General features: G+C 37.6%; 1 protein-coding gene across 1 annotated transcript in view; it reads left to right on the plus strand.

Moving 5' to 3' along the window:
* The window catches only part of LOC107743094 (plexin A3-like), a 182,559-nt gene that overhangs the window by 1,531 nt on the left and 167,233 nt on the right, over positions 1–13,795 (plus strand). The window contains exon 2 of the mRNA XM_016556207.1: positions 9,844–11,127. Within this exon, the coding sequence (XP_016411693.1) occupies positions 9,943–11,127 (1,185 nt within the window). The 5' untranslated portion in view covers positions 9,844–9,942. The remainder of the gene's footprint in view (positions 1–9,843; positions 11,128–13,795) is intronic.

Here is a 13,795-nt window from a genome sequence, read left to right on the forward strand (position 1 = left end):
TACACACACACACACACACACACACATATATATATATATATATATATACAGTATTTTTTTATAGATGGATATATGTATAATCAATCAATGTTTATGTATTTCCAGTAGTTTTGCATTTTCTTTTGTAAACTGATTTATTTTGGAGACTGAACAATAATAGAGATTCCATATAGATTCGATGTGTTTTGCTCGATTGGCTCCTATGTGAAATTCAATTTTCTTTAGGATAGATGAAACTGCAGTGTAGCGAACCTAAATGGATTGATTTGGGCTGGAAATACCTCCATAAATAAATTCAATCAGTGCATTAACCGACAAATTGGCCACTGATGTAAAAATAGAAAGTTGTTTGTAAGCGGGGAGACAACGGTCTGCTGTTATGGCTCTACTGCAGTACATAGAACAGATAAGCATCACAAGTTACCTGGTGTTTCTGGTCACGTACATGTGTAAATGAATTATAGGCCACATGTTTCACCCCCAGGACTGAAAAGAACGCCCACTGAATTCAAAGCAAGACTGCTCAATGTGTTTCAGCTGTGAGTACTAGTGTTTTTTTCTTGCTGCATTACTAGATGATGTTGCGTTGATGAGATCAGTGCTGGTTTATGAATAACCCGTCCTCGTCAATTGAAGCACAGTTCTGCTGACCATGTGCCGACTGTGATCATCTCTATATCAACGCAGCCGCTGTCGCCCTCTGCCCTCTTTCATCAGGGCACATGCTATTTAGTTGTCTGTTTGATTACCGCCGGCCGAGCACCTGAGGATAAATCTCAACTGTAAATTTGCGCTGTGATTCGCTCGCCTCAGAGCAAGGTTACTGTCCTGCGTACTCCGGCCTTGTGATGTCAACGAGCGGCTCTGTATATCCTTGAGTGCGGAATAAAACGGCAGCGTTGTGCTCTCGTCCTGTGAGTAAGCCATGAGTACAACTGCCATGTGGAGTCACGGCTGGTGCTAATCACTGAACAATAGCTACTGTCTGTTCTCAAACTCTCTCGCTCTCTCTCTCTCTCTCTCTGCCTGCTGCCTTCCCAATGCTTTAGGCTGGTGGATTTGTCTTGTTATATTGGATTAAGGTTTAATGTATAGTTTGAAATACTAAAGACGGCGTAAACGTCCTGTCGTTTGATTAGTAGTGTGTAGAGGTCTTATTAGCTTGTGGTGACCACAGTAACAACTAAATTATCATGGTGAGTTTAATATGAGGATTCAGATGTCACTGTGTGTAGTGTTGGTGTGACTTTAGTAATTTACTTCTAAATATGAATAATTTATCACTGATTCAAATTATATTGCTATTTTTTGTGTGTTGGGTGACTAGTCAGTGATTCAAATTTTGCTATTGTAAAAATGATCTAGTCAAAAGTCATGGAAACATGTTTTTCTATTACTTTAACGCATAAACTTTAAGCAATTTCAACTCCATTTTTTTAAGTTATATGAGATTCAGCAGTCAATATAATTGAAGTTGTCCAGCCAATTTGATTATACTTACAAATTTAAGCCAGCAACTGAAGTAAATTTTTTAAGTTCAATTAGATAGAAAGTGCCTTGTCAAGCTAGATGTCATATTTAATATTTTGTGAATGAAAACTAGGCTGACACTTGTCGTTTAAATGAGTTTTATTGTTGTGTACCTGAATTGTTTCACCCCCAGGACTGAAAAGAACGCCCACTGAATTCAAAGCAAGACTGCTCAATGTGTTTCAGCTGTGAGTACTAGTGTTTTTTTCTTGCTGCATTACTAGATGATGTTGCGTTGATGAGATCAGTGCTGGTTTATGAATAACCCGTCCTCGTCAATTGAAGCACAGTTCTGCTGACCATGTGCCGACTGTGATCATCTCTATATCAACGCAGCCGCTGTCGCCCTCTGCCCTCTTTCATCAGGGCACATGCTATTTAGTTGTCTGTTTGATTACCGCCGGCCGAGCACCTGAGGATAAATCTCAACTGTAAATTTGCGCTGTGATTCGCTCGCCTCAGAGCAAGGTTACTGTCCTGCGTACTCCGGCCTTGTGATGTCAACGAGCGGCTCTGTATATCCTTGAGTGCGGAATAAAACGGCAGCGTTGTGCTCTCGTCCTGTGAGTAAGCCATGAGTACAACTGCCATGTGGAGTCACGGCTGGTGCTAATCACTGAACAATAGCTACTGTCTGTTCTCAAACTCTCTCGCTCTCTCTCTCTCTCTCTCTGCCTGCTGCCTTCCCAATGCTTTAGGCTGGTGGATTTGTCTTGTTATATTGGATTAAGGTTTAATGTATAGTTTGAAATACTAAAGACGGCGTAAACGTCCTGTCGTTTGATTAGTAGTGTGTAGAGGTCTTATTAGCTTGTGGTGACCACAGTAACAACTAAATTATCATGGTGAGTTTAATATGAGGATTCAGATGTCACTGTGTGTAGTGTTGGTGTGACTTTAGTAATTTACTTCTAAATATGAATAATTTATCACTGATTCAAATTATATTGCTATTTTTTGTGTGTTGGGTGACTAGTCAGTGATTCAAATTTTGCTATTGTAAAAATGATCTAGTCAAAAGTCATGGAAACATGTTTTTCTATTACTTTAACGCATAAACTTTAAGCAATTTCAACTCCATTTTTTTAAGTTATATGAGATTCAGCAGTCAATATAATTGAAGTTGTCCAGCCAATTTGATTATACTTACAAATTTAAGCCAGCAACTGAAGTAAATTTTTTAAGTTCAATTAGATAGAAAGTGCCTTGTCAGGCTAGATGTCATATTTAATATTTTGTGAATGAAAACTAGGCTGACACTTGTCGTTTAAATGAGTTTTATTGTTGTGTACCTGAATTTTGGCACTTCAGCTGACAAATATTAAAAAACTTCTTTAAAATTTGTGTTTTATTAGATTTGTCAAAGACTAGGCCTATTAAACAGATTGCACTTTTATCCATCACAACCTCTTTTTTTTCATTCAAAATGTAATATTTCCTACCCTTAATAATGTCTGTAACTTTTTATATTTATGATTTGCACTTGGCAGACTATTAAAAAGAGTCAAATGAGTGACATGAGTAATATTTAGGGACCATAATATCGTAGAAATTTGCGGTTGGGCTGTTTTGACTTTGGTTAGTAACTCAGTAAATCTATTTTTAGTAGTGCTCTCAAACGATTAATCGTGATTAATCGCAATATACACAGTACACACACATATATTATGTAAACAAAAAGCTTTATTTTGATGCGATTAATCGCGATTAATCGTTTGACAGCACAACTTTTTTGTTACTTTTGCACTTTTATCATATCATTAGTGCTACTGTAAAATGTTTTAGAGATTGTTGCACAGATTATTGGAATAGTTTCTTTGTGATAATACTAGCAAATTCTGAGTGAAAATTATTTGTACACCAGATTTATTTCAGTGTGTGTTTGCTATGTTTTTTCACATAGACAATAATTTCAGGAGTGAACGGGAACGTAAACAAAATTTTTGACCCCGGCCTCCAACAGGATGAGACTCGAAACTAAAACAACAAAAAGAGGAAATAATCGGAGGACACGTGGAGGTTCCTCAGCCGCCTTCTGTGACCCTGAGAGCTCATAATGCTCAGGGTTGTGACCCTCGGAAGAGAAGTGCCACTATATATGTGAAGCTGGATTATTTTGGGGATTGAATGTATGGAGGTTTTGGCCCTTTGTTGACTCAATATTGTGGTCACTCGAGGACAGAGCGGCTTATGGCCACGGCAGCGTCTTGCCAACAGATACAGCAGATGATATTTTCCTCGAGCTCTGTCAGTTATATCAAATGACTTGGGTTTTATCTTACCTTGCTCTTTTTTCATTTGAAACAATATTTTTGTAGAGAAGAAGAGGCATGGGAAGAATGTTTGAACAGTTTACATTAGTAAGAAGCCATTTACGACAGTGGTTTTGTTTTATATTTGGGTTGTCAATCAATTAAAAACCCTAATTGAGCTAATTACACGATAAGCCAGTTAATTTGACAAATAAAATCACAATTAATCACATATATCAATATTTGCTGAGAAAACTCCTCTAAATGAAGATCATTCAAAGACATTGCTACTTTGGCAGATGAAAGCATTGAACAGACAAGGCAAAAGTGGATTTAGAAATCAATATATTGATATCAATATATAGTCCACAGTTGGATTTAGTAGATGTAGTCACATCTATTCTGTTTTTAATTGGTCTGCATGTGTCAGATTTTAGTGTCATGCATCACGAGTGCTGTTTGCCATAGTTGTTGTTAATATTTTAGCATTATTTAAATATATAATCTAATATAAAATTATAATAATTTTAGAACATCTTATATAATTTCTTATTTGATTCTATATTTTATTATAAATATGTTGCTATATTACATAAAACTCTTAAATGTAATATTTATTTTATATAAATAAATGTGTATTTAATAATAACAGTTTATATAAGAATAATAATGATTTTTATTAAACTTAAATTACTTATTGTTTAATATACAGCTTTAGAGATCATACACTGTATACATTTGCATTTTCCCATGCGCATCCTATGTTTATGTAACTGGGTTGTGCTTGGGGTGTTCTTTTACATGGAAAATGGAGACAGAAGAATAACAGATTTATGTTTATGCATTTATGATTCAGCAAACACCCCTGATTACCACAGTCGTGATGATTGAAACGGATGAGGCAGCAGCGTTATGAAGTTTATTTGAGGTGTTTATGCTTCCCTGGTGGCCTGATGGGTCTCAGTGTGGATTCATCCATGTGTGATATGTGTCCAATCCTGTGAAAAGAATAATTTAGATTTTTTTCTTTCCATCGTCTTCGTTCTAATCAAGAGCTGTCGACCCTCATTACAGGAGTGAGGAGGAGAGGATGCTGTTGTGAGTCCTTGATTAGATGGACTAGTGATCTATTTCTCTCTCTCTCTCTCTGTAATATTTTTTTGGTAAATTTACAATTTTTTCCCCATACAAAGATTTACCATGGTGAACATGTTTCCCACTATAGTGTCATGGTTAATTGTTGCTATTGTAAAAGCATAGTTTTTGAACAGTAAGATTTTTATGTTTTTAAAAAAAAAATTTAAGAAGTCTCTTCTGCTCACCAAGCCTGCATTTATTCAATCCAAAATACAGGCAAAGCAGTAATATTGTGAAGTATTTTTACTATTTAAAATAACTGCTTTCTCTTTGAATGTATTTTAAAATGTAGTTTATTCCTGTGATCAAAGCTACATTTTTTAGCATCATTACTTCAGTCTTCAGTGTTATATGATCTTTCAGAAATGCTGATTTTGCTGTTCCAGAAACATTTATTATTATTATTATCATTATCAATATTTAAAACAGTACATTTTTTCAGGATTCTTTGATGAATAGAAAGATCTAAAGATCAGCATTTATCTGAAATAAAAAGCTTTTGTAACATTATTCACTATACCATTCAAATGCTTTTATTCCTGTGATCAAAGCTACATTGTTTAGCATCATTACTTCAGTCTTCAGTGTTATATGATCTTTCAGAAATGCTGATTTGCTGTTCCAGAAACATTTATTATTATTATTATTATCATTATCAATATTTAAAACAGTAAATTTTTTCAGGATTCTTTGATGAATAGAAAGATCTAAAGATCAGCATTTATCTGAAATAAAAAGCTTTTGTAACATTATTCACTATACCATTCAAATGCTTGGAGTCAGTATGTTTTCTTTGGGAACGAAATTATAGAAATGAACACTTTTATTTAGCAAGGATGCTTTAAATTGATCAAAAGTGATGATAAAGACATTTATAATGTTACAAAGATTTCTATTTCAGATAAATGCTGTTCTTCTGAACCTTCTATTCATCAAAGACACCTGAAAAAATTCTACTCGGCTGTTTTCAACATAATAATAATAATAATAATAATAAATGTTTTTTGAGCAGCAAATCAGAATATTAGAACGATTTCTGAAGGATCATGTGTTAAATGAAGATGGCAATGTTAAATGAAAAATGTTCATTATTTTTATTTGTACCTATTTTTATTGATTTATTTTTTGTTTTGCTTTTTTTTTTGTTTAAAAAAGGCTTTAGATCCTTGTATCACTATATTTTCTATCCATTGGTAATTTTGTAAGTTGTTTTGACAGACTGTGATTTCTATGGTAAATATGTGTATGGGTTATTACCTGCCTGTGTCATTTAAAATCATTTAGCGGATGTGTCAAAGCGCAGCAGACAGGCTTCAGAACTGGTTTTGTTTCGCTTTTTCCATGTGAAGGAAAATAATGAATCATTTCTGTGTTATTGATATTTCACGGCACTTGCTTCACCCCGACTGTAGCGTGTCAGGTGATCGTGTGATTCTCTCTCTTTCCTGAACCACTAACCACGAGCTCTCATATCGTATCATATTGTGTTCCTCTCTGCCCGAGTTTTAACCGTGCCGTTGGACTCGAGGGCTCAATCTGAAACCGTCCATTATTTTTCCAGCAAGTGACCAAACTGATCGATGTGTTAATTCACCAGTGATGAAGAGGGGCAGCAGTGAGCTAAAATTAGTGTTGAAAACAAGGCTAATAGATGAGTCCATTTCACCTGAGTGCTTTAAAAAAACAACAGCTCGCTGGCATGTGAAGCTGGTGGTTTTATGGGCTCAGCGCTGCTCGTCTCATCAGGTTTCCACCCGGCTTCTTGTTTACAGTTGAGGACGGGTAGAAAGGTCACAGGGGGGCGTTTGTCAGAAATATTGACGCGCTTGAAAAATTGCAGAACGCCCAAACCGTCTGTCACGTTCTTGAATAAATATTTGTTTTGGGTCGGTGCAGATTTGCCAACTCTGCCAGCGTTTAGACACTTTAGAGTGCTGATGGACGCTAATGCTTTCCTCAACTTTCATGTGTTTGCTTTATCTCTGCTCTGTTTTGATGGGAAATTTAGTGCGAATGATTTAATTTCGATATTATTTAGCGTTTGGCCACCCGTCGTGTGTTTACCATTATGAAAACACTGTAAAGACTGTCAAATCAGCCTAATTTGCTGTTAACAAGTACAGTAATGCTTAGATCTGAGCAGATACCCCCTGACACTTATGTGACTATCTCTCTCTGTCTGTCTTTTCTGGGTTAAAACGTTCTGCTTAGGCATTCAGCTTTTTCACTGGGACCAGCCGGCTTCTACTGTGCTAATGAAATTACTGTGATTGCTGTTCAATAGCTTCTCCTGCAAATCAGGGAATGTATTACAATACGTCATTATAATACAATGAGCAAGGATTTCGGATTTTAGGAACCTGAAGTCTGCAGTGATTTTTCCAGCATTGTTCGCAACGTTAAATTACAGGGATCTGTCAGAGGTGCGCTTTTTTTTTTTTTTTAAATAAATCATGCAGGTTTCAGTTGAATTGTTGTAAATACATTGTTTTCATGTGCACTATTTATTTATGGTCCTGAAAATGTGATTTGTATGCACTTTTTAAATTTGTTTTTAGGTTTGAAGCCTGCCGATACATTGTTTGCATTTGCAATTTGCGATTTAAATTTGTGGTGAATGTGATTTAATTTGTGTTTTTCATGAACTGAACATGTCAAAGTATTGATACAAATATCTAAAGTAGCTTTACAGTATAGTGAGAATTGAATATTGTGATGTGTTATTGAATAAAAATGTTGTGGCAGTAGCTTGAGCACATGCTTTCCAGAGACAAATTGAAGCAAGGCTTCATAGTCCTACCATATGCAGAAAAACTGTAGTGCTTAGGTTGTGGTTGAAGTGAAGCCTTATTCCGCCTGCGTTTGCTTAATGTGGCGCTTCCCGACCCTTCCTTTCCCTTCTCTTTGGAAAGGGAGAAAGACAGAAAGAAAGGGAGACAGACAACAGGTGCCATGCAGACCTCTTTCATTCCTGCTGTTCTGCCCAGTGGGGGGAAGCAGTGATTGAACAAACGACCGATGTGTTTGATCTGCAAACCACTTGTGTTAAATTTTCCAAGAGCGAATGAAATGGTGCTATAACCTCTCGCTGCGTTTTTTGTGTTCTTTCTGTCTTCTCTCTGTGATCTTGCGTCTAGCTCAGGTTTAAAAATTGAAAAAGGTTCTTATTCAATACCTTTTTTATTTGAAATAAAAGCAAATGATTCTCATGGCATTCGGTTAACAGCTCTGGACGGTGTGTGTGAGATTCATAATTTCTGTATAAGTGCACCATTTCATGTTGTGTATTTATATATTTAGATTTTTTAAATATTAAACAATTTAATGCATTTATTAAGTAATTGTATACAATTTATTTCTTCTTTACCATTATTTTGGGTTTCCATAGTCTGGTTATATCAGGAAATTTTAAAATTCCATTTTCCAAGCCTAGAAAATGAGTTTCTAAAATAGTAGTATAAGTTATATGTAGTTATGTTATTTTGCAGAAAATTGATTTTCAAGCCAGTCTGATTGCAACCACAAAATTTGTTTGTTCAATTCATTGGTTAAACATGTTCCCAGAATTATACTTTAGTGATTGAATTGATCTCACTTTGAATCAATTTTATATATTCTTATTTAGCAATCAGAATTATTTGGAAAGGTCATGAAAAGGTCATGGAAATGTATTTGTCACAAAGTGTGGGAACCCTGCATTATTGTTTTGAAATGTAAAATAATCGTCATTTGACAACATTTGTCTCTATTGACCATCCTTTTTTTTTTCACCAAATAGCAAAGAATTGTTAAAAATACAGAATCACTTGAATCGGAATCGTTAAATTCCTTACGATTCCCATCCCTATTTTTGCTGTCTGGTTAAGGGCTTCTTCCTAATTAACAAATGTGCTTGGGATTAGTGCTTGCAATGACCATAAAGGTTTATTAGCAATCCATTGAGTGAAAGGAGTGGGAGTGACAAGGCTTGGCACCAACAGAAGCCACTCGATCAATACATACCCCCAAAATCCCCTCACCCAGCTGTCACGCACTGGCTCACAGTCCACTCTGAGTCACTAATGCCTCCAAAATGGAGAGCAGGCAGGGATGGATTGTGTCTCAGGCAGAAGTGCTGAAATTCTGATTGTTGGGTTTTAAAATCGGTTATTGTCAAAGTTCATTCTACTAGAACTCAAAGCTTCATTTCCGGTAAGAGTCTGCAAGAGCGCCTCTTGTGCATGTGTACAAGACAGATAAATACGTGCAACACTTAGCTATTGACATTTACGCACCAACAGTGCTGATTTGATGTTAGAAACTTGGCCTCACTAATCACGGTGAGGTAGTACAAAGGAAGTTGGATGCGTTTTATGGGAGACAAGGTATACATTTTATCAAGTTTATCAAGTTGATGCATTCCCAGGGAATTGAATACAAGATCTTGGCACTAATGACGCCAATTGTTTGAGCTTCAGGGATTCTCAGTAAAATGTGGGAAAATCTGCCAGACGTGTTCGTGGCTTTATATGGCTCTAGCCGTGTTGCATATCCTTCCAAAGAATCTCAATGATACAAACACGTAGTTTTGCTACTAAATGCATTATCATTATTGCATGATCAAAATTTGTGATGCTTATAGGTATTGCAGCTTTAGAAAGAGGTTGTTATTGAAGGATGAGGAGTAGTGCAAACTATATTGTACTATATTACAAAGTGGCAAGAAACGGGCTGTTTAAATATAAGGGTCAGATTGTGGGTCAAAAAACTAAATTATGACTTTTTCTGTGCAAAAAGTATTGCCTTGGGGGAGAAAATGAAATTGTAAAGTATGATGACCCCTTTAATGCAATTAAACTTTTAAAGATAAGACATTGCTTTGCCTGCATAATCCATTTTCAAACTAACTAATTTTTTTTTCTTGTTTCTCTCTTTTTCATTGTAGACATGAACCACTGAGACAGCAAAAGAAGAAAAAGCCTGGAATACGCTTGAGGGAAGAGCTTTGTCTCATTCCCCCCTCCACATTAGAAGGTTTGGAATCATGAGGTCCTTGTGGCTGCTGGTATTTTCCGTCTCTGTTTTGACCGGGACCAACATGGCGTTTCCCAAGACTCCTACTGAACCCCCTGAAGTCTCCGGGAGCTTCAGGGTTAAAGACACGAGCCTCACGCACCTCACCGTGCACCACAAGACTGGCGAGGTGTTCATCGGCGCGATAAACCGAGTCTACAGGCTCTCCGCCAATCTGACCGAAATGCGCTCGCACCAAACGGGTCCCGTGGAGGACAACGCCAAGTGCTACCCGCCCCCCAGCGTACGACCATGCACGCAGAAACTGGAATCCACAGACAACGTCAACAAATTGCTGCTGGTTGATTATGCTGGCAACCGTCTGGTGGCTTGTGGAAGCATCTGGCAGGGCGTGTGCCAGTTCCTGCGGCTGGAAGATCTCTTCAAGCTTGGTGAACCACATCACCGTAAAGAACACTACCTCTCAGGAGCCAAAGAGCCAGATGGGATGGCTGGAGTTGTGGTGGGCGATGACGACGGAGACTTGAAGAAGAAAAAGAAAGGTGACAGCCGCCTCTTCATCGGCGCTGCCATCGATGGCAAATCTGAGTATTTCCCAACCCTATCCAGCCGTAAACTGGTGGCAGATGAGGAGAAAATGGAAATGTTCAGCTTGGTTTACCAAGATGAGTTTGTGTCCTCTCAAATCAAGATACCTTCAGACACCCTGTCTCAATATCCCGCATTCGACATTTACTACGTTTACGGGTTCTCCAGCCGCACTTACATCTATTTCCTCACTTTGCAACTGGATACCCAGCTCACCCAGGTTGATGCGACGGGTGAGAAGTTCTTTACCTCAAAAATCGTCCGGATGTGCTCCAATGACACCGAGTTCTACTCCTACGTCGAGTTCCCACTTGGGTGCACCAAGGATGGCGTGGAATACCGACTTGTCCAAGCCGCCTACAAGCACCGTCCTGGGAAGTTTCTGGCCCAGGCTCTCGGCCTTTCTGAGGACGAGGATGTCTTGTTTGTGATCTTCTCCCAGGGTCAGAAGAACAGGGCTAACCCACCGAGAGAAACAGTGCTGTGCTTTTTCACGCTGCACCAGATCAACCTGGCCATGAGAGAGAGGATCAAGTCGTGTTACCGCGGGGAAGGAAAGCTGTCTCTGCCATGGTTGCTCAACAAGGAACTGCCTTGTATTAATACGGTGAGTCTTTGAATTAATTTTCGCTCTATATCTGTTTTATTTCAAGTATTTGTGATCACAGTTTTGCCAAGTAGGGTGCGTTTGTTAATCTACCAATCACATTTTAGGGGTAGGTTCAGGGTTACACTTGGGGTTGGCGTTAACAACAGCAATGTTCTTATTCTTACCAGCTTATAATTACCTTTTGGTTTTTGGGATTAAGTTTAGGGGTATGTAGGACTTTGTCTGCTTGACAGGAATGTCGTTTCAAGCATCAAGAAATTCCTGGATTCCAGGTTCTTGGATCAACATTGTTTTTTCAACCTTCTTATGCAACACTCACAATCTTTTAAATCATTGGGCAAGACCCAATGCACAATTCATCAGCGCCACCAATGCTCAATATACAGTGGGTAAAATAAGTATTGAACACATCAGCATTTTTCTCAGTAAATATATTTCTAAAGGTGCTGTTGACTTGAAACCAGCTGTAATCCATTAGTAATTAGAAAGTCAGTGGAAATGAATATTAGCTGGTTCAGTCCCAACACCTACAGTACCAGGATGATGAAGATGAAACAAGGGTGGACATTTCAGCAAGACAATGATCCCAAACACAGCCAAGGAAACTCAATTGGTTTCAGAAAAAGAATATAAAGCTGCTAGAATGGCCCAGCCAATCACCTGGCATGAATTCAATAGAAAATAAGAAGTAAAGATCAGAGTTCAACGTTCGCTATCGCGTTCCGGGGGGGTGGGGGTCCTCGGTCCATTCGCCACGTTGCACCCTCCTAAGGACGGCCCTGCCTTTAGAAATATATTTACTGAGAAAAATGGTGACGTGTTCAATAGGCCTACTTATTTTACCCGCTGTATGTATGTTTTTAATTAATTTATTTGTGTCCACTTATATTGTATATTAATTGGTTTCAGCCTATTTTTCCCCTTATATCTGGGGTGTCCAAACTGGTTTTAGCTCCAGCTTGTGTTTAGCTCCAGCTTGAATCAACACACCTGCCTGGAAGATTCTAGTATGCCTAGTAAGAGCTTGATTAGCTGCTTCAGGTGTGTTTAATTGGGGTTGGAGCTAAACTCTGCAGGACAGTGGCCCTCCAGGACCCAGTATGGGCAACCCTGCCTTATATCTAGCACTAATTTAAAGAAATAGCAATAGATTATGACAAATATTTAACCATTTGAATGCACCATTTCTTGACATGCACTTCCCTTTTAAGAATGCGTGTCAGTGTCTAATTTAAATGGCATGCTTTTTTTTATAGTCCCCCCACATAGTATAGATTCACAGTAGTGGCCATATATCAGCCATGTTAAAATAATATTTGGCTTATTGATATTGCCAGAATTGTAACATTGGTGCATCTCTACACCCTAACTATGAGCTTAAATGCATCCAAGTCCTAAAATAAGAGGGAAATAATATTTTTGGTAACACTTTAGTATAGGGACCAATTCTCACTATTAACTGTTTGCTTATTAGCATGCATATTACTAGCATATTGGCTGTTTATTAGTATTTATAAAGCACATATTCTGTATGACCACATTCTACATCCCTAATTCTACACCCCAATACCTAAACTAAAACTTAACAACTACCTTATTAACTACTAATAAGCAGTAATTAGAAATTTACTGAGGCAAAAGTTGTAGTTAATAGTTAATAGTGAGAACTTGACCATAAAATATAATCTTATCCTAACCTTATCTTATTGACTGATTGCAATGTTATTCCAATGTTGATCCAGGAACATGTCCTCCTTGTTTAAATCATGTTGTTAAAGCATGTATTCGTGTCACAGCAAGGTACCCCAGGGTTTCCGTGCTCACATAATAATAGACCTTTGGTCTGTTATCTTTTTTTTTTCTTCCATTGTTGCGCCTGAAAAACTAATTTATGGATGCTGTACATGATTCCCATTGACCTAATTGTGACATGTTGCAGACTTTTCAGGAATGCCTGTGTAGGGGAAACTGTCTAACATGATTGCACATCTTAATCTGATGTAATGTATCTTTGATGAAAAATCTATTCAAACCAGACAGGGTGGGAAGCAATAGCTTATTATGTGAGAGATGAAGAAGGTGATGGCTAGACATCAAAATCAATATGCCTCTGACATTTTAAACCAGTCAAGTGTACCACGCGCGGTCTGCCTCTGGAAACCCTTGATGCTTTATTTATGAATCTTTAATATTTGTCTCCTGTAATTCAGTGACAAATCACACTTATGATTTGATGTTATTTATCTGCCTCGAAGCTAGCCGTAGGCTTGTTCTGCAATTCGCAAATCCTTTAAATAGTGTGTTTACATCAACTCTGTCCAAAGGTTAGGTATTATTAATTTCTTTGGGGTTAAACATCCTGTAATTTTGAAGCTAATTAGCAAACAGTAGAGATGGCGCCAAAAAGTACCATGGTACAAATCCAGTATTCTTGCATGTAAGCAAAATCGCCAATTAGGGATGCATCAAGACATGCAATTTTGATTGATTATGGAATTTATAGACGATTATTAATATTCAGTGTATTACAAAGGTCAACACAGATTCCATGCACATTCTTACAAGAAATGCTGAGCATGCATGACCGAGGAAAAAAGGGCATTTAAGAAAGTTTATACTGTCAAATTTGGGGTTTTGTGCCATTATTCATGTTCATGTGTGCTTA

Source organism: Sinocyclocheilus rhinocerous, unplaced genomic scaffold (assembly GCF_001515625.1).
Source record: "Sinocyclocheilus rhinocerous isolate Xijiao unplaced genomic scaffold, SAMN03320098_v1.1 scaffold797, whole genome shotgun sequence".
Lineage (NCBI taxonomy): Eukaryota > Metazoa > Chordata > Actinopteri > Cypriniformes > Cyprinidae > Sinocyclocheilus > Sinocyclocheilus rhinocerous.